Raw genomic sequence first — 23,649 nt, 5'->3', positions numbered from 1 at the left:
GTTAAAAGGTCCAAATAAATAAAATAATAATAGTCATACTTGTACTGTTAACTGGAAATGTTTTGGTACTGAGCCCAACATAATCTTACTGATATATTAACCTCAAATGTAGAACACAACTTGTTTAGATTTATTTATATAGATTTATACTATAGGCTTTGATTTTCTCGCAGTTTTAGAGTAAAACATGTTTTGGAAAATAGATATTTAATATACCATTTAAAATAGTATTTTTATGCATTTTTCTTAATAATAAACTTCTCTTTTTAAAGAAGACACATGGCAGATTAGAAAAAGTTGTGCTTTTTTTAAAATGAAAGTCCAACGCATTCAAGATTTACGACAGTTTAAATCAGAAATTAAATTGTCAGGTCTATGCTCAAAAAGTGATAAACAGGTAAAAAATGGATCATAGTAACTATTTCATTCATATAATTTAGCACCATAAAATCCCCTAAAAATACAAAATATTAAATAAAAAACATTATTGAACTAATCTATATATATATATATATCATTTTTGACAGCACCAGTGAGTTAAAAACAGTCATCAATGCCAAACACTGACTGTGAGGAGGAAGCAAATGTGATACTTTTCTTCTTTAAAAAAAAAAGCTAATTACAAAACAACAATAATGGGAGTCATTTATTGCAATCTTAAAACCATATTTTAATTAGAGAATCATTTATATTTCAATTTTCCATGAAATGATTATTTAGTTCCTTAAAGAGACATGCCATGAAAACATTATATAGCATGTTAAACTCCAAATGTTCGGCAATAAGGACATCTCCTACAAGTACTAGCGTGTAGAAATGCAGTCCAAGATCAAAAGTGTACACAAAACTCATTTAAATTTAAAGAGCAAGTCCTTTTGGTGTGGTTCAATTATTACTTTCACAGATCAGCAGTAAAATCATAATGGGGTCATAATGTTCTTCTTAATTGCTCTGAGAGAGAGAAGGTATGTGTGTATGCGAAAGAAGAGGAGAATTCAAGGCCAATGTGAAGTATCTCGGCACTGTTGGCTGGCGGGAGGTAGGTCACGGGTTTCCGTCCTGTACAATTATTTGTACACAATTTTTAAGGCCACTATGTTACCCATTAGACTGAAACGAGGGGTATTTCATCTCTGAGACTACGACCTTTCCTATGTTCCTGACATGGAATGTCCAGAGTGACTTAAGAAGGACGAATAGTTCCCTTTCTTAAAAAGACAACTGCTCTTCTTGTCCGAAAACAATAAAAGCAATAAACAAACTACAACAATATACTGGCATGCAAAGGCGCAGGAGTGAGAATTTCAATATAGTTATTGGAAGGCACTGACTGTTTCTAATATAAGAAAGTGAGCAGAGGTTTGGTCAGAGAATTGCTAAATTTACACGTCCGAGAATGGACAATTTTAGGAGTAAGGCATCATTGACAGGAATGGTTCCTGTCAGTAAATACACATATCATAAATATGAGACATTTTATATATATATACATAAAAACCCTATGGGTCTTCATATACATGCATGTGCTACTTCAAAATTCCTGTACAAATATGAGACCCTATGCACTATGGAATCGAGGAGCTAGTGTTGTAATACACTATACTTAAGGAAAGTGAGGGATAGAGAGATATGTTGCTCTCTCTCCGTGTCTCAAGTGCACTCAGTGTTTCCCTGACTCCTTTAACTGCTTCTGAAAGACATGGTACAAAAACACAAACAAGAAATCTTATGAAAAAGTACACATATTATTAATGGATAAAAGCTAAAACAAAGACAACATGAAATAAAAAAATGACTGTTTACCCGATTTCCTTAATAAGCATCCCTGGTCTCATTGTGGATGATTCATCAATGTATATTATTTTATTTATCATTCATCAAAAAATAAAAAACAAATCTCAATGATAATAAAACATACGATACCATTCACAAGTTTGGGGTCAGTACGTTTTTTTTTTTTTTTTTTTTTTTTTAAAGAAGTATCTTATGCTCTTATGCTTATTGATCAAAAATACAGTAATACTGTGAAATATTATATGAATAAAAAAAAAACTTTTCTATTTGAATATATTTTAAAACGTAACTTATTCCTGTGATCAAAGCTGAATTTTTAGCATCATTACTCCAGTCTTCAGTGTCACATGACCCATCAGAAATCATTCTAATATGATGATTTGGTGCTCAAAAACATTTCTTATTATTATCAATGTTGAAAACAGTTGTACTGCTTATTTATTTGTGGAATTTTTATCATATAATATAACATTTTTAATATTTAAAATATATTTTTTATAATATTTTTCAGGATACTATGATGAACAAAGTTCAAAAGAACATTTACTTGAAATGTAACTCTTGTAAATGTAAATGTAACTTACTTGAAATGTTTGTTACTTTATAAATGTTATTTTTACCAAAAAGACAATCTTACTGACCCCAAACTTTTGAACAGTAGTTTTAATTGTTTTATATCATTTTTTATAAAAAAAAATTAAATGCCTTCTACCTCTGAAACTTTTTGTGCAGACAGGGAAAATTTAATTTAACCAATGGGTCACTTTTTACAAACCAAACTCTAAAAGAAAAAAACAAGTTCCGCTGATTTCTGAATGTTCTGTTTCACTTACAAAGTCATATTACAGAAGTCAAATGCATAACTATTGCGGTTTTTGATAATTTCTTGAAGTTTTTCCATATTTAAGCATCTCCCAATTTTGCATTGAAACACTGACAGAGAAAAATAAAGCTTGGTGTGTTACTCCTACCAAAATAGCCTTGGTATGTCCTCTGCACTCCGAGGCTATATTGCCCCAGATTTAGAAGAGCCCAACCTGGAGAACAACATGAACATAACATGTTAATGAAAAACAAAATCAGCATGATAAAAGGAGGAAAAACCCATTTGAAGCAAACGGAGAAATGGACTTACGATCCTTCTTCTATTAGTAGTGCCAAGAACTTCCTAACTCTGTATTCCAGAGGCATCTAAAAAAATAAAACAGAAACATACCCATGGGGAGGTGAAAAATAGAGATTAAAAGTGAAAAGATTCTTTTTTGTTGTTACACCACTGTACGTTCCATGCAAGCCCACTTTTCTGGAAAGTTGTGAGCCGTTTAAAAGACAAAAACCTTGTCAGCTATGTGAAGCCTGGAGGGTTTGGAGGGACCCTGAATTCGTCAGTGAGGAGTTGTGAAAGGGCGGCAGTAAATGGATGTCGGGAAGGGGAAGTAACAAGACTAGTGAAAAATCGAGCAGGTTGACGTACCCGTTCACCCGTAAGACAACCTCATGCTGATGCCCTCGAATGCTTATTTTGTTAGGTGATGTTTAGTGATATTTATTAACACAATGGAACAAAGATATATGAATAATAAGATACATATTATTGTACTGTACCATTAAATTCCTCACGCTCTAATTAAATTTCTACAGGAGAGGAATATAAAATGAATTAAGGAGCTGCATTCTCCGACATGTTTATGAACTAAATCGCACTGTTAACTTTCCTTTATAGACTAGAATGTGATTTAAGGACAAAGGAAAGCTCTGAGGAGGGAGAAGGCACCGAGGAGGAAAATTAATGAAGGTGTATGCAATAACTTAGCTTTTCAATTGCCTGGGGCTGTTGAAGAAGTGGAAATTACTGAAAGAATAGAGGGAATGGGAGGAAAATGCAGTGCGGCTGTTTGCAGCATGTCCCGGCAGACTCGGTCTCATTCCTCTCTGAGGGGAAGCACTCACGCTGCCACATTACTGCATACCACACCAATTACACAGCATCCAGCCCAAACACCACTGCAACTCCAATTACGCCACCACAAAAACAATACAACACTGACAAACACAACTCTAATTCTCATTAAAAAAAGACTAGCACTAATCTACAACTAATGGTCTAAACGTACCCAAAAATATTCTCTAAAATACATGTTTTCTTTAGAGCCAACATTGGCATCATAGAGCTCAACAGTGACTGGACAGTTTTTCAGTGGCATTGGTTCCGGAAGCTTTTCTCCCATTATTTTCTCCACAGGGATTTCAAAAATGTCTTTAATAAAGAGTTCAAACCAACCTGGTCTGAGATATGAATCACAACATCACAAACATCGAAGTAAAAAAAGTGAAATATTATTACAATTTACAACTGGTTTTTACTTTATATTTATATACTAATATATTTTAAAATGTAATTTATTCCTGTGATGGCTAAGCTGAATTTTTAGAATCATTACTCCAGTCTTCAGTGTCACATTATGTCTCATTCTAATATACTGATTTAGTGCTCTAGTAAATGTTTTTATTATTATCAATGTTGAAAACAGTTGTAATCTTATTTTTTCAGGATTCTTCGATGAAAAAAAGTTCATAATAACAGTATTTATTTGTAATTGAAATCTTTTGATCAATTGAATGCATTGTTGCTGAATAATTCAGTATATATATATATATATATAAAATAAAATAAAAAACTCTTACTGACTCCAAACTTTTGAATGGTAGTATATATATATATATATATATATAAATATATATAAATATATATTTATTTTGGAAGTGATCACGATTAATCACTTCCAAAATAAAAGTTTGTGTTTGCATAATATATGTGTGTGTACTGTGTATAATTATTATGTATAAATACACACAAATTCATGTATATATTTAAGAAATATTTGCATTTATATACTGTATATACATTTATATAATTTATATTATATATAAATATTTTATATATAAATATAACCAATTTTTCTTAAATGTATACATGATTGTGTGTGTTTTTATACACAGTACAGAGTACACACACATATGTAAACACAAACTTTTATTTTGGATGTGATTAATCTTTTGACAGCCCTAATATATATATATATATATAAATCAAATAAAACATTTTAATTAACATTTTAAATTACCGTAGTTATTTATACTGATCAGTTATAAGTATGTATTTATAATGTATAAATAATGTATTTTAAAAAGTAGTTGTTCACTGTGAACTAAACTTTTTTTTTTCTTTTTTTTAAATGTATTTTAGATATTTTTTATTAGTATTGATTTTTAATGTGATACCATTAAGCAGCTAACATTATTGCACAATTTGTGCGAGCAGTCTGTTTTGGCAGGGAAAGTGAAACGCTTCAATCAACTCCAGAAGCAGGCCACACCAAATTACATGCAGATGAGGAATATGGAGGTCTGTTTACTTGTGTGTGTCAAGAAGGAAGGCGCATCTGGAGGGGCTTGTTTTCATTATGATGCCATAAAATAATTGAATTTGACAGTGACTCAAACCGCAGATGATTTCACAGAAAAGCTGTGACTCAGGGAGTCGTCTAGACAACCCACAGGGTGAAAAGGTCTTTCTGTGTCTCACCTGCAGTGACATCTCAATAAGCATCTGCAGCTTCTTAATGCCCAGCCACATCATCTGTCCTTTCACCTGTTTTGCAATAGTTGCTCGCTCTTCTTCCTGGAAGCCCCCAAGAAGCTGAACGACAGAGGGGAGAAAAAATCAGTTATGGATCCAGAGACAATCAATCAAAAACTATGGTCATATTCTAATGTACGTGAGAACACAAGAAGCGCTATTGTTGTTCGCCGGCCATACAATAAGAGTCAATGGGGTCCAAAACAACATTGAACCCCAATTGACTTTCACTGTATTGACAAAAAAACACTGCAGCTTTTTTTTAAATGTATTCTTTTGTGTTCCACAGAAGAAAGAAAGTCCTACAGAACAACACGAGAGGAGGTAAATTATGACAGAACTGTCATTTTTGGGTGATCTATCCTTCTCAGATGGTCTACTTTATGATAAATGTTAATGAGCCCCCAGAAACCCTTTCTACTATATAAATTGTTTTCTTCAAGAACCCTCAAACATGTTTATAGTGTTAGTTTCCTATTTGATACATATATAGTGTGATATAGTGAGAATATGACGCTCACACTTGAGGAAGAAAAAACCCCAATCAATTTTATTCAGAGACTCAAACTGAGCCAAAATATGCAATTTGGAGCAGTTGCTGACTGTTATTTATATGGCTAAAAGGTAAGATGAAAGACACATGTACCACGACCTGAAAGTGGACATTTTTAGAATTATACTAAAAGGCCTTTTACGTTACTAACTACCAATCAATAAGACAACAGACGGCATTTTTCAGCAACATTTTGATCGTGTTGATAATTTAGAGACATTAATTAATATATGAAATATGCTATAGTAGGCTATATAGGATACTTTTGGGCCATTGCACATCTCTTATCTTTTTTAGTCTCTGAAAGCCTCACCTCCAGGGCCTCCATGAGATGTTCTCCTCGAGATATATTAGGGATGTGGATTGTAGTGCTGAAAGAGTCCAACATGCCCATCTCCTGCAGAACATCCTTTCTGCTAGTTGTGCCAAGAATCAGCAACTTCCGACCCTGCAGTATAAATACAAGCAATGAGTTTTATGGTACTTTTTAAAACACTAAAGGTCAGAAGAGCCTTTTGCGACGTGCTAGTACAATTATGCTATGGTGCCCATGTACGTGGAGTAAAGAGGTGGGCCATTCCCAGAGGCCCCAGCGAGCAGAGGGGATTATGGGTCGCTCCCCTGTGGTGCCCAGTATATGCTAGTGCATGCAGATGAGGTGCCACACAGGCAGCGGGCCTGCCAGGTCCCGGCTCTCTCACAAACCCTTTCTATCGACTCACCCAAGACTCGACTCCCTGCTGAGTGCTGCTCTATGCAGTCCTGATCTGGAGGAAAAGACCTTCAGCTATTCACAACACCTTACAAACACAGCACAACACCTATTCCTGCCTGACATACACACTCACTGCCACCAGGCAGGCCAACACAACAGTAGCTTGTTAGGGGAGGCCCACTATGAAAAACACTGCTGCAGCAAAAAAATTGTTTTTGGATAAATATTTCAAATGTAGCTAAATTATAAAAAACAAGATTCATAGCTACTGGTTTAAGCAAAAAAAAAAAAAAAAAAGCGTGACTGCTCAGAGAAATGACAGGACACCTCGTCTCAGCAAGACGCATGATTTTGTAGTACAGAACAAGTTACGCAAAAAAAAAGTTTAACTAGTGGTTCTTTTCAGTAAAATAAAAATAGGGGGAAGCACACTCAAATAGTGTACATCTTAGTTTATACTACACTACCGGTCAAAAGTTTTAGATCTGTAAGATTTTTAATGTTTTCAAAAGAAGTCTCCTCTGCTCACTAAGGCTACATTTACATGATAAAAAATACAGTATAAACAGTAATATTGTGAAATATTATTTCAATTTAAAATAACTGCTTTCTATTTTAATATATTAAAAATGCAATTTATTCATGTGATGGCAAAGCTGAGCTTTCAACAGTCATTACTCCAGTCGTCAAGTGTCACATGATCCTTATAATACTTCTAGAAATCATTCTAATACGCTTAATAGGTTCACAGTTGAAAACGGTTGTTCTGCTTAATATTTTTGTAGAAACTGATATTTTTTCCCCACATTTCTTTGATGAATAAAAGTTCAAAAGAACAGAATTTATTTGAAATAGATTTTTTTTCTAACATTATAAATATCTTTGCTATAATTATATTGCTATTTTAAATGATCACTTTAAATGTACATTGCTGAATAAAAATATGAATTCCTTTCAAAAACATAATATATATATATATATATATATATAATACACTAACCCCAAACTTTTGAACACTAGTATGTAACAAATCGTTATTACATTTCTATGATTTTTGACATGCTGTATTGTTTTTATTATGTACTTATTATATGTGAAATTAACTAGACTGCTGCTTTTAGCAAATAAACCTAAAATATTTGACTGTACACTACCTAAAATGCTGAGTCAAACACATATAATTTCAAATAATTAGTAAAATGAGACAATAGAAACACTTTACCACAAATTAATTAAATGTTATGAGTTGTTTGCAGAGTCAATAATTTGATTTTGGTAACTGTCAATAATTTTATTTATGTAGGACCACTTGGAATCCTGCACGGACCACAGTCTGAGAACCAGTGGTTTAGAATTATACTTGGGTTAGAGGTTTTAAAAGCCTCTAACATTATGGGGGAAATAATACATTTTAGCAGCCTAAAATAACTGATATGTTTATGCATAAACGACCAATGTAGTGAGTGGCACCATAGCAATCAGAGGAGCTCTTTTCTTGTGAAAAGGAGGTGCTGCCCCCTATCTGTGGCTGTCAGTATTATGGGCGACATTCTCACCCGAGGAGGAGGTTTCTTCAATAATACCAGCAGAGCCTGCAGCACGAGGTTAGAGAACCGTGGCCCAATGGGAACAAAATCTGTGGAGAAGATATTGTTGGATAAGTTTGGTATGTAGACCAACCATTACATTGTACATTGTGATAATTCCAACTAAAACAAGAACAAAAAAAGGACACAAGGAGATAAGGCTCCTACGAATCCCTCTAAACAACAAATAAAAGAGTACGCATCTTGATTCTTTTGAACAGTTTTGACAGGAAGTGCATCAAGCTGGGTGTGATGTACTCACCCAGCAGTCGTTCTATATCGTCCACCACCACACAGCTCAGCTGAGACTTGTAGGCGTCCTCGAATATCTAGAGAGATGAAAATCATTAACCAACTATTAAAGGCCAATGGCTGCAAAATCACATCCATAACATCCCCAATGACAACTGCTTTCAACACACACAGATCTCTTCCCGTCTTAACTTAGAGCGACGAGGTTGTTACCTTCTTGATGGCCTGACATTTGGCGATCTCTGAAAAGCCGATCATTTTGTCTGGAGAGCAGATCTTGATGAAGGGGAACTGGGAGTCCTCTGCGATCTTGGCCGCCAGTGCGGTCTTACCACTGTGAGGAGGCCCTGTGGGAGCGGAGAGCATTCACACTCTCAGTCATATCAGATTGCAGCATTATGGTGCATGTTTGCTTGTGTGAACCAGAGAACAAGAGCAGGGAGGAATGCTTTCCTCTCAGCGTTTCTGTACATGTGTGCAGTGTATGTGTGCAACTGTAAGCTGTCAAACTATCAGTGTCTTATAATGTAAGGTCATCAGCAGTCAGATACCCTGTTGAACAGGTAGCTACACTAAAAGCTACTAATAAAAAGTAGCTAACTACATTTAAGCTATGGGGTTAATTTTAAATATCATCTTAAATATGCCTATTAGATGACATTGACATTAAAATGGTTTTAATTCTGCCATCATCTACACACCCTCTCTTAGGGCTGAACGATTAATCAAAATTAAAGCAAAATTGCGATATGGATTAGTGTGATTTTCAAATCACAAAGATTGCTCATGCTAATGATCTGGGGTTTTCAGGTTCACAGTAAATGCTGCTTCACACAAACTCCATCTTTGCATGTGCTCTGAGTTTGGGAATAAAGTGCATCTAGGAACACATCGTACAGCACTCATCTTACCAGATTTGCAATGAGAAGTGTTTAACATTAAAATTAAGAAATTCATTCATAAATATTAGTATAGTAATTTTACAGTTGTTCAGTAAAATTAAATCATGATTTTATTTTTTTTATAATTAATTGTTTCATTTACAGTGAAATAGTATAATAACAATAGTAATATTTCTTAATTTAATATTTTTAATTTATTAATAATAATACAAATAAAATAATGATTATGATTATATTATAATTGCATTGAAATATATAAAAAAATTGGCCGCAAACCTGGAGCTCTTAAAAAATATATACAATTTAAATAATGCAGCCCTCTTTTCCAAAAACAAAGTCATCTCAGAAAAAAGGTGTCAGCAGACACAAACAAGCAAAGTGACTAACACAGCACTCAATGTTTTGAACTACAAAACATTCTTATATTAATTCTGATTAAATATTTGAATAGACTGACAGCCATAATTGTTTTATTAAAAATAATATTTTGTGTACTTTTTTTTGAGGGAGCGAGAATTGACTTTCTTACTCACTAAAAAAAGGAAATGCAACATTCTGTTACTCTACTAAATAAAATGAGTTCAGTTAGTAAAGTCACTATTTTAATTAGTTGACCCCTAACATTGTATTTGTGTATGTCTATGTATGTGCATGTGAGGTTTGTGTGTAAGACTTGCCCTCTAAGAGCACAGTTACTAGCGGTGTGCGTTCACTGTTCTTGGTCTGTTGCACCAGTAGCTCTCCATCTCCCAATATGTCAGACACATCATTGCTCCATTTCACAATACCATTCATGACGTAACTGGCGTAATCCTCCTGATTAGTGCCAAATGCCTTTACAGAAAAGAAGAGAGAAATGCATTAAATATTAAAGCAATGATACATTACTTTATTCACTGCTAAAATGATCTGATACTGATACAAGATCTAATCAGAGGAATTCGAGTCAGCATATCATTATCCAAACTGAATACACAATAATGTGGAGTGGACTTACAGGCTTGATGTCATTATTCAGAGAAGCCAAGAAGTCAGTCCTGCTGACCTGCAGAGTGAGAGCCTTTTCTGTGTCCACCTCTACCTGAGTAGTGGCCTACAAGAGCAAAAACACACAGATTGATCCTCAAACTCATCCGCTTAATCAAAACGAAAGGTCTTGAAGCGAGAGAAAGAGAGACCTATTACACCTGTGTAAGCTTCATCAAATATGGGAGAATTGTGTCAACACCATCAAATATGGGAGTGTGTGAGCTGTGCTGCTAACACACACACACACTTTGTCTAGCTTTATAAAGATATCCTTTATAGACATAGACTTCTCAACTGCTTCTAAAATTGTAATCTTGTCCGAGAAGCCGTTTCACTCGGATATACGCCACAATAGTGAAGAAAAGACTATTGCAACTTCCGTTTCATGTCGACTTTAAGAATTGATTTAGTTTAAATCAGCCACAATTAGTTGTAGGGGTCAATGAGATGATGGAGATCAGACCTTGATGTGACGGTTCATGGCAGTCGACTGGGCAGCCCGAACAAGCCCTTCCAGCTCTGCTCCGCTATAGTTCTTGGTCTCGAAAGCCAGCTCTTTTACGTCAACGTCTTTGGCCAGCATGTTTGACTGCCTCATCTTTGCTGTGTGGATATGCAGGATCTGAACACGGCCCGTCTCGTCAGGCAGGCCTGGAAAAGGACTAGAAGTCAACTAGTTGTTCAGGCAACTTTGAAAATGCGATCCATTATGGCTACTGTAGTTCTCACCAATCTCCATTTTGACCTCCAGTCTTCCCGGCCTCAAGAGGGCATCATCAATCAGGTCAGGTCTGTTGGTCATCCCTTAAATAAAATACAAAGCCAAATCAATAAACACATTAATATGTAACAACAAAATTATGCATGGTCAGTCTTTATGCTGGTCGATCTCAAAGGAAGTTCTCACCAATAACCAAGAGGTTGTTGAGCTGCTCTACACCATCGATCTTGGACAGTAGCTGGTTGACTACAGTGTCGTGGACCCCAGTGCTGCCCGCCATGCTGCCACGTTGTTTACAGATGGCATCAATTTCATCAAATATGATGATGTGCAGGCCACTGTTGGCCCCCAACTTCAAAAACCAAGCAAAAAAAGAGACAGAAATATAATATAATATAATATAATCAATATAATATAACACAATATATATATTTTTTGAATAGCCTCAAAATTCCAATTTCGTTTTAATGTGGTCTTAAAAAACTGTATACAGTTCTCTTAAGTTCTCTGATTAAATGCCAAGCAGGTGAATGGCCTGTGACTGTATAAACTCTGTGACAATGGTCTACAATTAAGATTTATCTTCTTCATCTCAGAGGCTGTCAGAGGCTAGGCCGTAACATTTAGCACAGATGGGAGGCCAGTATGAGTGTGCGTGGCCTCCCGTGAGTCGGGGTGAGGGGTTAGAGATAGCCGAATGCTCTCATTAAGAGGTGACGAGTGAGCTCTTCAATGTCATGTAGTCACACAGTCTACCAGCACAACATCACACTCAACAACGGCCAGAACCAGCAGTTCTCTGCCAACACTTCATGACACATCACCCTTGGAGAAAAAAAAAAACTATGATAATGTTTCTAAGCAAACACAAGGCCATTTACAGTAATTCAGTAAGTATATTTCAGCAATTTGGAGTTATTTGTAGAGCTGCTGGATGGCCCAAAACTGGGAACAGCATCCATTGAGCAAACCCAAGTATGCCTGCCATGATTTTTTTGACTGTTGACAGAGCACCCTTTCTTTAAAGTGTCAAATATCAGTGGGTTCCATCACAGAGCCAGATGAATGTAAGGTTGTGCAAAACTGTCTGTATGGCCTTTCTAAGCGAACAGTGATTTGTGAAGTGCGTGAAAGAACGAAGGTTTTTCCTAAGTGTGTAATGTTTAATAATTAGCATGAAATGCCATGCAGTGGTTTAAACTTCAATCTTTTTTGACTAACAATTCTATTCATAAAAATGTTTTAATCTGGTTTTAAAGCTTGCCATAGTACTGAATCGGCTCTCCTAAGAGTTTTGAATGACATCATGCTATTGACTCGGGGCAATCTATGGCTCTGGTTTTGTTAGACCTTAGCTCTGCCTTTGATTTAGTCGATCATAATACTCTTATATCACGTCTAGAGTCATGTGTGGGCCTTCGGGGTATGGTGCTGTGGTGGTTCCGCTCAGATTTAACTAATAGAAGATATGCTGTCCGCCTTGGACATTGGACTCCTCTGAAATTCATTTAAAATCTGGTGTTCCTCAGGGCTCAATTCTCTGCCCTGTATTATTTTCTCTTTATATGATTCCACTGGGATCTATTTTAAACAGGTATGAAGTGTTCTTTCATCTTTATGCTGACGACACCCAAATTTATCTGACTTTAAAGCGTGAGAATAAGCATGCCCTAAAGCCTATTTTAGACTGGGTGAATAAAAACTTTGGCTTATGAGTAATTTTTTAAGTCTTAATAGGAGTAAGACAGAAATTATCCTGTTTGCCTAGAATGAACACAGAGTACATGACTTTGATCTTGATTCCCTGTCATCATACAGTACCACATGTGTTAGGAATCTGGGTGTATTGTTTAACAGCAGCCTTAAATTTGATAAGCAGATAAGTGCTATGGTCAAATCTTGTTTTTATCATCTTCGTCTTTTAACTAAGGTCAAGCCATTCTTGTCTTTAAAGAAGTTTAAAATAGTTATGCATGCATTTGCAACGTCTCGGTTGGATTATTGCCACTCACTTTACCATCGGTGTCCCCCAGTCATCCATCTTACGTTTACAGTTAGCTCAAAGCATGGTAAAATGGCTTCTCAAGGGGTGCATTAAATGCAAACACATTCATCTTGATTTCACTTTATTGGCTACCTGTTCAATTATTATTTGTATTTAAATCCATTCAGAACCAGGCACCACAGTACCTATCTGACTGCACCCATACACACAGTCGAGATCACTTCGATCTGGTGATTTCGAATTACTTTATGTTCCCAGGAGTAAACTCAAAAATAGAGGTGATCGTGCTTTTGCTGTTGTTAGAACAAAGTTATGGAATAGTCTCCCGGCTTACATTAGAACTGCCCTAACTATTTACATTTTTTAAACTACTCTTCAGACATATTTAATCTCACTGGCGTTTAATATTCCTTGATTCTCTGTTGTATGAGTTTTGTTTGTTTTTTTACAGCTGATGATTACGGTTTACTGTTTGTGTGTGATATTGCTGTTATTTTTTATACTCTGTGCAGCATTTTGGCCAACCTCGGTTGTTTTTAAATGTGCTATATAAATAAACTCTTGTGTTGTATTGTATTGTATTTTGTCTCCATCTTTTCCTGGTTACTTACTCTCTTCTGTTCATCCTCGGCATCAGCAAACAGTTTTCTGATGTTGGCCTCTGACTCGCCCACATATTTGTTCAGGATCTCTGGCCCGTTGACCACCTTCGGTTCTCTAGCATTCAGCATCTTTCCAATCTGACGTGCCATCAGGGTTTTACCACAGCCGGGCGGCCCAAACAACAAGATTCCCTTCACGTGCTTGCAGCCTGTGGAAAGAGAAAGGGGTTGTGGGATGTAAAGTCAATATATATAAAGCTCAACACAACAAATGTTTCAAATGGTTTTCCAAAATTCAACTGAAAGTGCAGCTTTTAATGACTTCTGCAGTCTCAAAATTATTCAACCCCATTCATGGCAAGCATCTTTGGTACTTAGTAGAACACCCTTTTGTAGGTAGGACCTGCTGCAAACAATATGTATAACCAGACACCAGCTTCTGGCAATGTTTCTGAGTCTTGAATCTTAAACCATTCCTTGTGAGCAATGGCCTCCAATTCAGTAATATTATTGGGTTTTGTGCTCCTACCGCCTTCTTCAAATCCCACCAGAGATTTTCTATGGGGTTCAAGTCAGGTGACTGTGATGGCCACTGTAGAATCTTCCAGGACTTCTTCTGCAACCAAGCCTTGGTGGAATTTGAGGTATGCTTGGGATCATTGTCCTGTTGGAAGGTCCAATGACGCCCAAGCTTCAGCTTTCTCACTGACGGCATGAGGTTTTCTCCTAGGATCTCCTGATATACTTCAATGAAGCCATCTTGCCTTCCATACACTACAGGTTTCCAGTGCCAGAGGATGCAAAGCAGCTCCAGAGCATCACTGAGCCCCACCATGCTTGAATGTAGGCAGAGTGTTCCTTTCATAGATCAAAATCCCAGAATCCAAAAACTACTGTGGCTTATTTATATGATTTGAAGCAAATTGGAGCCAAATTTTCTTGTGCTTTTGGGTCAGCAGTGGTGTGCTCTTGCAGTTCTGGCATGCGTTTAGTACGCGCCTTACTGTGCAAGCTGAAACCTCAGTGCCAGTTTTGTCAATATGGCCACTTTATGAGATACACCTTGCTAGTCCCGGGTTGGACCACCTTTTGCCTTCAGAACTTCCTTAATTCTTCATGGCAATGATTCAACAAGGTGCTAGAAACATTCCTCAGAGATTTTGGTCCATATTGACATGATAGCTTCACTTAGATTTGTTGGCTGCTTATCCAAGATGTGAATCTCCTGTTCCACCACTTTCTAAAGGTGCTCTACTGGATTGAATTCTGGTGAATGTGGCCATTTTATTAGTGTCAAATCATTTTCATGTTTAGGAAACCAGTTTGAGATGATTTGAGCTTTGAGACATGGTGCGTTATTATGCTGGAAGTAATCATAAAAGGAATGGACATGGTCAGCAACAATACTCAGGTAGGCTGTGGCGTAATTGGTACTAATGGGCCCAAAGTGTGCCGAGAAAATATCCCCCACACCATTACACCAATAGTAGCATCCTGAACCGTTGATACAAGGAAGGATGGATCCATGCTTTCATGTTGTTTAAGCCAGATTCTGACGCTGCCGTCTTCTACAGCAGAAATCCAGCCTCATCAGACCAGGCAACAAGTGTAACCTAAGTTTTCTGTTCTTAGCTGACAGGAGCAGCACCCAGTGTGATCTTCTGCTGCTGTAGCCCATCTGCTTCAATGTTCAACGGTTATTCGAGTTATTGTCGCCTTTTTATCAGCTTGAACCAGTCTATATAATATGGTTATGAGATTATGCCATAAAGCACACACAAGAAGTATGGCCAAGTGTCCAATACAACAGTTTTCAGAGTAGAACAAGGGTCTTTTTGATGAGCAATGGCATTTCTGAGACAAGAGCCCTGTTTTTGGTTAACAACATCTGTTGGCTGCCATTTGAAAAGAGCGGGAATTCTGGAGATAACCAACAGGCCTGAGATGGGAATCAGTATGGCCATTTACACCTGTTGACAGACTCAGGTTGAGGGAGGGCAGACGTCCAGACTTTCCACAGAGGAGAAGAACGAGGCCACGGCTGGGCAGACTGAAATGACCTTTAAGTGGTGGGAGTTTTGGGAGAAACTGGGTGTACTGGTGTAAACTCCCACCCAAGCGCTATAAGACAATAACATACTCAGACACACACCCACACCTTCCTTCAGCACCTGGGCTCCAAAACGAAGCCCAATTAAGTGCTCACCTTTGCGCTATCAAGACCCGCCATCTCATTAGAGCAGCCAGCTGCCCGAGCCAGAGGCCAACTCCTGCAGCCATCACACCACAAAGGTCATCTCTCGCTCTCTCTCGCACACACACACACACACACTGAACTCTGTGTGTCTGCATACATGATCAAGTCATCTGACAGCTTACAGGAATATGCTCTTCATAACTGTTCATTTTCGCAGTTTGGCAAGTGAAGAATAGAATAAAGTATTAACAAAACCGTGTTAACATTTACGGATAAACTAAGTGACGCCACATGCACGCAAAACAGACTCCAGGTGGCCTTGGAAAACATGGACATACAAAGTATGACAATGATAATCTCAAATACTGATAATGTGCTTTATTTAATGTTAAAATAATTGAATGTGAGTTTAAATATGATTTGCGTGACCTTTAAGGGCATACTGAGGGATAATTCACCTCAGATCTTGAAAATAAATGAAAGGAAACAAACAAGAATCTTCAAACTGTGTGAAGTCAGTGTGAACAAACAACTGTGTTCTATGACAAAGATTGTTTCAGTCACTCTCAGTATGTTTTTAATAATGTTAAAATGGTGTAATATTTATGAATTTGATTATTTACTTCTATCAATTTTGTTGTGAATGCAGTGTGCTTGCAGAGACTCCACACACACTCTTCTGATTAACTGTGATTTTGGATTGATTTTGTCGCGGCTCGTAGTCACGTCGCATCTGCTGGCACTGGAGTCTTATCGCATCAAGTCTGGTTAGGACACGATGTTAAGTTACTTTATTTTTTACTATGGACATGCGCTTTCTTATTCAGGGTTCATCAACATGAGCACCTGTTAAAAATCAATCTGAAATTCTATGCAAGAACATTTCTTTGCACACCAGTAACACTTAGCAAAAGAGTCCCAGTGTCTAAAAGCTGAGAACGGAACGCAGACAGCAGCTTCAACTGCAAATGATTATAATACTTTCACTGCAGGAGTCAATCTGATGGGAATTTGTCTGCTGGATAGCATCTTTGACAATTGTTGATCTGTTTAGAGGGTGAATAAATCATTAAAATACAATCAGATTGCAGTCTGACAATATAATTCAAACTAGGCTTTTGACTGCTAGCCAACAGCAAAAGAAAAGACAACATAACGATGTTCTTTCAGGGTTGAATGTAACTGAGCAATTCTCTCATTTATGGTTAGGATGAGGTGCAGGGAGGGTCTGAGAGCATTCGGTCCAATCTTTTAGCCACTCTCTTACTTAGTTTGGCTTGGTCCTCTCTCTCTCTCTCGAACTGGAGTCGCAACATTCCGTGATTCATGTCGCCTACAACATGCTGTGCCTCTACTGGCCACTTAAACAGAGAGCGATGTGGTTGAAGAAGGGAGAAAAAAAAGATATATGTCCTTCCAAGACAAAGACAGGGGCATCATGCACTAGTGTAGCTTCGCAGTTTTTTGTTTCAAATCAAAAGGAGAGAAAATCTGAGACTCACCCATCTGCTCCACTATGTCTGGAGGAAAGACTCGCGAGGCGAAAGCACGACGGAAGATGTCCGAGAACTCTCTGTCCAGGCCTCCGATCCCCATGCGCTCAAAGTTCCAGTCGGGGTTGATGATGGACTGCCGAGACCCTCTGGCCTTTGATTTTCCTGGGGAAGAATTATCAAAATCAGGTTGCTGAAGAACACTAAAGAAACTAAGGACAACATCATATTTATATTTAATCTACCAAGGTCATAACCCATAAAAAATGTACTGATGTATAAAACATTTGAGCAGAGGTGACAAAGTGAGGAAGCTGAGGTGAAGCCAGATGTGTTCTGACTGCCATCTAGTGGTACGGTTTAGTTGTTACATTATTTGAAATCTGAACATTTTACTGCTTATTGAGTCATTGGACAACACAGACCACAGAACTGAAATAAAAGTTACTTCAGTTAATTATTTTGAATTAATCTGTTCAGTAATGTTTAGGTTAAATTTCGAAAAATTTTCCTTGCCTATAACTCAATATAGCTCAACACGTGAGATAAAAAATGTGTGTGTTTGCAGGTTAAACACTAACCAATCAAATTGAGAGATGAGCTCTCGGCTTTCTCAAAAATCACCTGACTGTTGCCATGCAACAGACCAATCTCAATCTGAAAAAGAAAAATGGAGATAAGCAATGTTTAATGTGCCATAACTCTCTTAACACATGATTAGATTTGACTTGAAAGCAAGCCGTAAAAAGGTACCTTCTGTTTTTTGCTAGAGCTTTGCTCCCCCCTGAGGATGCTGGGATCCATTGCCTCGATATCTTTTATGATCAGTCCGAAGAGCCTGTCACAAAAGCTGAAGGCAAACTGCCAGGAAGACGATACAGGCTTTATGTGCCAGGACATCCAGACTACACAAAAGTTCTCAGACCTCATTGAGTGTGAGTCTGACATTCATTTCTTTAGCTCTTTAATTGTCTCACCTGCTGGCTGATGCTAAAGGCCTGTGCGTTGAAAAACTGGATAAATTCAATGGCCATTTTATCGGAGTCGTAAGGGTTGCTGTCAACGGACTTCTTCTGGAGGAAGTCAATCTCTATAGTCATGGTTCCCACATACTGTCTTGACGGGTCAAAGTTGTAGATACTCGCTGCAAAAATGACAACAGAGAGAAGTGACAGTTTTTGACTATGTTTACATGCACCCTGATAATGCAATTATAATGGCAATATTGTGAATAAACTTTAACTCATATAAACAAGTGCTGTCAAATTAATTAATCACGATTACTCGCATCTAACATTAACGGTTTTGTTTACCTAAAAAATATGCGTGTAATATATATATATATATATATGTCTGCCAGTTGAGTAGGCCAAGCATGTGAAACTGAAGACTGGTGTAATGGCTGCTGAAAATTCTGTTTTGCCATCACAGGAATAAATTACATTTTAAAATGTATTAAAATAGAACAGTGTCATTTTAAATTGTTATATTATTTCACAATATTACTGTTTTTTGAAAAAAAATTAAGATATCTTTCAAAAACATTATAAAATCTTACTTCTGAACAGTATTGTACTGTACATACTTTTTTTTGAGAAACTTTCTTGGCCTACATTTGCATATTTCTAGGGGTGATTTACATATTAATTTAGAGTCTCCAAATTTTTAAGCAAAACTACTTGACACTACTTTTCAACAAGAAAACAAGATTTTTTTTACATTTAAATTCTTGATTACCTGGACTATATATTTCTTAAAATAAGTAATTATTCTTCGCCATCTATCGGTAACAACTTACTTAAAAGCCTTTATATATAAAGCATTTTATATTATTCCTTGTAATGTACCTTAATTGCATTGTATGAACTCATGAATAATTGTAACCAATGTTATTACATTATAATACTTTATTTATTAATTTATTGTTACACATTTAAAAAGTATAATGTATCAAAACACATGGCAAACAAACCAATTTCATATGTAACAAGGAATCTGCAAATATTTTAATGCATTTTAACTTTGGTTACAATCATTTATAAAAAGACAATGCCTTATACTGTACATTATAGTGCATACCGGTAAATACTGCAGTGCATTATAATGCAAAGGCATTACCGCAACATCTTATGTCCTTCCATCTATCAAAACCAACCACAGTGTTATTATCGCACTACATTATAATCAATATTCCCACAGCATACGCAGGAAGCAAACTTTATTGCACTATTAGTAAGGAGCCAATCAAATTCAGTGTTGTTTTGTAAAGATATTTTTTGTTACAAGATTAGTAATATGAAATGTACCTTCCACATCCTGGTTTAGAGAGAGTCCAGCCCATTTTCTCTATAACACAGAGAGCATATTGGTGAGTTTCTATTATGTTGCATTTAACCTACATGTATAATTCATCAGACTTTTAGTATATTACAGTCCATACAATTATTATTTAGAATTTCCTACTAAAAAAGCCACACAAACACATTTGTACAACTTTCTCTTGACAGACGATACTGTATCGCACATTTTTTATTTAACGTGTCGTTTAAGTAGATAAAAGTTTCTCTAATTTTGTTTCATTTCTTGGTCTCTTGTTCATAAAATATCACATTATCCTGACATAAAATAAGACCATTGTGAGAAAGATACTGTAGTACCTGAGAAGTCCTGCTGCTGTCAAGTTAACAGACGAAGGAGAAGCAGGCAAAAACAATGCAAGATATTAAGAGATAAGCATGCTGCTGAAAATAACAGTACACTGCTGTACATCTGCATACTAATGCATTTTACAAAAGTGCATAACGCATATCAGCTTTTGTTCTACACGTCTACAAGAGCAGTAAAGACACAAAGGCATATGGGACCTTAGAGAAGCCTATGGGGAATGATGACACAAATGTATACCTGGGGTAGACTGAAGGCAATGGTTCCCGGGACCACGCTCGGGTGAGTTCGAACCGTGAACACAAATTTGTGAGTGGCTGTGGTTTTAACGGTCAAATGCCTAGAAAGATTTAGAACAGCTGATCTGACACACACATTCTGATAGTATGCGTTTAAATATATTATCACATCTCCCATTGTGGAGATGTTAATGTGTATATCACATCTGATTCATTACACATTAAATACTCACTGCCCAGATTTGAAGTCCTTCTCACTTGCAACCACACAGTTGGTGAGAGACAGTTCATCTGTCGGGCATCTCGCTGCTTGCATTAGCTGTACAGGAAAGAAGAAAAAACAAAAGAACAAGAGTAATGAAGTGATTGCAAATCACAGAAGTTGATATTTCAGCCTCCATATACACCACCAGTCAGAAACCCAAGCATACTTCCTGATCGTTTATAATAATTACTAATAATTCTATCCAGAAGCCATCTTTGCCTAGATCAGGGGTCTTTAACATTTTTCAGGCCTATGCAGGAACTGTGTTATATTGTGTTGCATTTCAATACTGGACTATAAAACAATGCTTTTATAGTACTTATATAAGTATCATGTTATATTATTGACATACTTAAATACTTGTGCATTACAATTTAAATTTACTAATGTGCTTGCAAATTTTTATGTAAGAGGCACACCAAATGTTTTAGCTGAACTTTTGCTTTGGTTGAAGTGAACTTATTGTATTTTTGTAATATTGAAGTTAAAAAATAATTAAGTAATATATTTTTTAATGTTTTTAAAAGAAGTCTCTTTTATTTTAAAATGTATTTGAATACATTTTTAAATAAAATTTTGTTTCTGTGATGGCAAAGCTGTATTTTCAGCATTATTACTTCAGTCTTCAGTGTCACATGATCCTTCAGAAATCATTCTAATATGCTGATTTGCTGCTCAAGAAATATGTGATTAGTGTACATTTTTCAGGATTATTTGATTAATAGATAGTTCGAAAGAACAGCATTTATCTGATATAGAAAGCTTTTGTAACATTATACACTACCATTCAAACGTTTGGGGTCAGTAAGAATGTTTTTAAAGAAATTAATACTTTTATTCAGCAGGGATGCATTAAATTGATTAAAACTGACAGTAAAGACATTTAAAATGTTACAAAGACATTTAAAATGTTACATTTCAGATAAATGCTGTTCTTTTGAAATATAATATTGTTATAATATTACTGACATTTTATTATTACTGACATTTACAATTGATATAATATTACTGACATTATTATTATTTGACATTCACTTCCAGTACCAGCTTTATTGAAAAAGCTCACTGATATCCTTGAAGTGAGCCAGAAATAACCATCAACAATATCCAGACCTGCACTGTCAGAAAACTGCTGTGACTAAAGTATAACGCTAAATACTAGTAATAGAATCATTACTAGTACTAATCGTGGTCCAAAAAAAAGAAGCAAAATGGAGATAATTTGATGAAAGCTAACTGAAAACCAAGCATTAGCCTACTATTTGTAAACTGTGTTACAGACCATTCAATTAGCCAAAACAAAAAGTGTCCCTTATCCTTTTCAATGTAGGCTATATACAGCCTACTGAGCCTAGATGTCGACACTTACCAGTTGTCTGTTAAAATCCTAATTTTCAACATGACAGACACTCACTGAATAAGGAGTCACTCCCCCATTACCTTTTCTGCACCCTGATGTAATTTATTATAACACTTACGAATCTCCATCTTTAACCAGCTGTAGTTCGCTCTAAAGAAACAGCATACAGTAATGCTGTGTGATCTCATAGGATTACTCAAGTGCTTCATTAAACCCTAGTGTGGTATTACCAATAGCATGAGATGAATTCCAGACCTTCCGAATCCCACATAATCTGCTCAAATATACAGCCTGTAAGCATAACCCTGGGTAACGCATAATGCACTGTGATTCTGACAGCTGAGCAACTGACACAAGCAAAACATTGAAACATCTGTTTTTTTTTACCAGGATATGTGTGGAAATCAAATCTGGATTAGACAATATTCTAATTTGTATGTTCTAATATTCAAACCTAATTTGAGAATATTTTTCAAAACTATATATATATATATATATATATATATATATATATATATATATATATATATATATATATATATATATAAAAAAGCATAACAAAAGTGATTCAAGTGGAATAAAAAAATATTATGTCCAAAATTCTACTAATATTAACACATTTTATAGCAAACACTATATCTACTATAACACCATTTTTGTTATATTTGAAAAGTGTATTAAATACTTTGAATTTAAGGTTTTATTTTTAGTTCACGTTTTAGTAGTTTACATTTTTGTTATGTGTTTGTATTCGTTTTTATTTAATTATTTCATTTTCAGGTTTAGTCATTTTAGTAATTATTTTATTTCAGTTGGTTAAGGAAACATTTCAGTTTTTCATCTAACATTTCTATTTTACTTTTATATTTCATTTCAATTAACGAAGACGATAACTCCAGACCTCTGTACGTTCAAGGCTATACATTTATACAAAATGTGTCAAACTAAAGCCTATATAATGTTTTTTTATTCCATATATTTTATTGATTCAGGTAGTTGAATATTCATGAATCAATATCCTTGCTGTCAGTCCAAAAACAGCATTTATTGATCATAATATCAACTCTCATTCACTCTTTGTTTCAATCATCTGTAAATGACAGCAGCCAGAGTTAAATCAACACGCACTTCGCCATAAACACTCTTCAAACTGGTTTAAAGAAAGCACATATGTCGTGAGAAAGTTTAAATGCCCCGTAAATGTCGTGTTCAAAACACTGCATGAAGTTTTGTTCCACTGAAAAGTCATGAGATGGGGAACTCGTCTTCCGGTAACGTTACTGCATGAGTGTGAATGACGTGTGCAAACGCAACACGTATGAATGGAGCTCAGCTTTGTGTCTGCTGAGAATGCTCACGAAATGATGGGTTATTTATGTGCGACTCCAAATCAACTTAAATCCTAAAGAAATACTCACCCGACCAGCCATTTTTGCGTTTATCAGGTGATCAAGAGAAATTCCGCAAAAGTAACACAACTAGACGCTGCCCCCCCAGCGACCGCTCTCAGCAATGACACGAACGACAAACCGGAAGCGAAAACCCACCAAAATAAAAGCACGAACTTTTTATCATAACATATTTTAATTAGAATAGCATTTAATTACAACAAACTTTATATAAACTATTATA

General features: G+C 36.0%; 1 protein-coding gene across 2 annotated transcripts; it reads right to left on the bottom strand.

Annotated features, from left to right (window-relative positions):
- Positions 1 to 621: 621 nt before the first annotated feature.
- On the bottom strand, positions 622 to 23,543 carry nsfb (N-ethylmaleimide-sensitive factor b). 2 transcript variants are annotated; one of them, XM_079595708.1, is made up of 22 exons: positions 23,436 to 23,543; positions 20,626 to 20,711; positions 20,394 to 20,493; positions 19,796 to 19,835; positions 18,467 to 18,633; positions 18,243 to 18,350; positions 18,071 to 18,146; positions 17,499 to 17,654; positions 13,809 to 14,008; positions 11,379 to 11,544; positions 11,201 to 11,275; positions 10,935 to 11,122; positions 10,440 to 10,535; positions 10,120 to 10,276; positions 8,754 to 8,887; positions 8,551 to 8,617; positions 8,259 to 8,338; positions 6,301 to 6,435; positions 5,381 to 5,494; positions 2,930 to 2,985; positions 2,766 to 2,831; positions 622 to 1,687 (listed from the first exon to the last, which is right to left on the bottom strand). In XM_079595708.1, the coding sequence occupies exons 1-21, from the start codon at positions 23,445 to 23,447 to the stop codon at positions 2,801 to 2,803; spliced, it is 2,244 nt and encodes a 747-aa protein (XP_079451834.1). In that variant the 5' UTR covers positions 23,448 to 23,543; the 3' UTR covers positions 622 to 1,687; positions 2,766 to 2,800. The 2 variants fall into 2 exon arrangements, with proteins under 2 accessions (XP_079451834.1, XP_079451833.1); XM_079595707.1 differs by having other exon boundaries at positions 629 to 1,690.
- Between the last annotated feature and the right edge of the window lie 106 nt (positions 23,544 to 23,649).

Source organism: Phoxinus phoxinus (genome assembly GCF_949152265.1).
Source record: "Phoxinus phoxinus genome assembly, chromosome: 21".
Classification (NCBI taxonomy): domain Eukaryota; kingdom Metazoa; phylum Chordata; class Actinopteri; order Cypriniformes; family Leuciscidae; genus Phoxinus; species Phoxinus phoxinus.
This window is presented reverse-complemented; position numbering and strand designations above follow the sequence as displayed.

What these genes read in the sequence shown, in the direction of transcription:
- nsfb (XM_079595708.1), bottom strand. An exon ending in AGTAACTGTGCTCTTAGAGG is followed by an intron (nt 8,888 to 10,119) that starts GCAAGTCTTACA and finishes CCGCTCCCACAG; the next exon opens with GGCCTCCTCACAGTGGTAAG. An exon ending in ATCTCATGGAGGCCCTGGAG is followed by an intron (nt 5,495 to 6,300) that starts GTGAGGCTTTCA and finishes TCTGTCGTTCAG; the next exon opens with CTTCTTGGGGGCTTCCAGGA.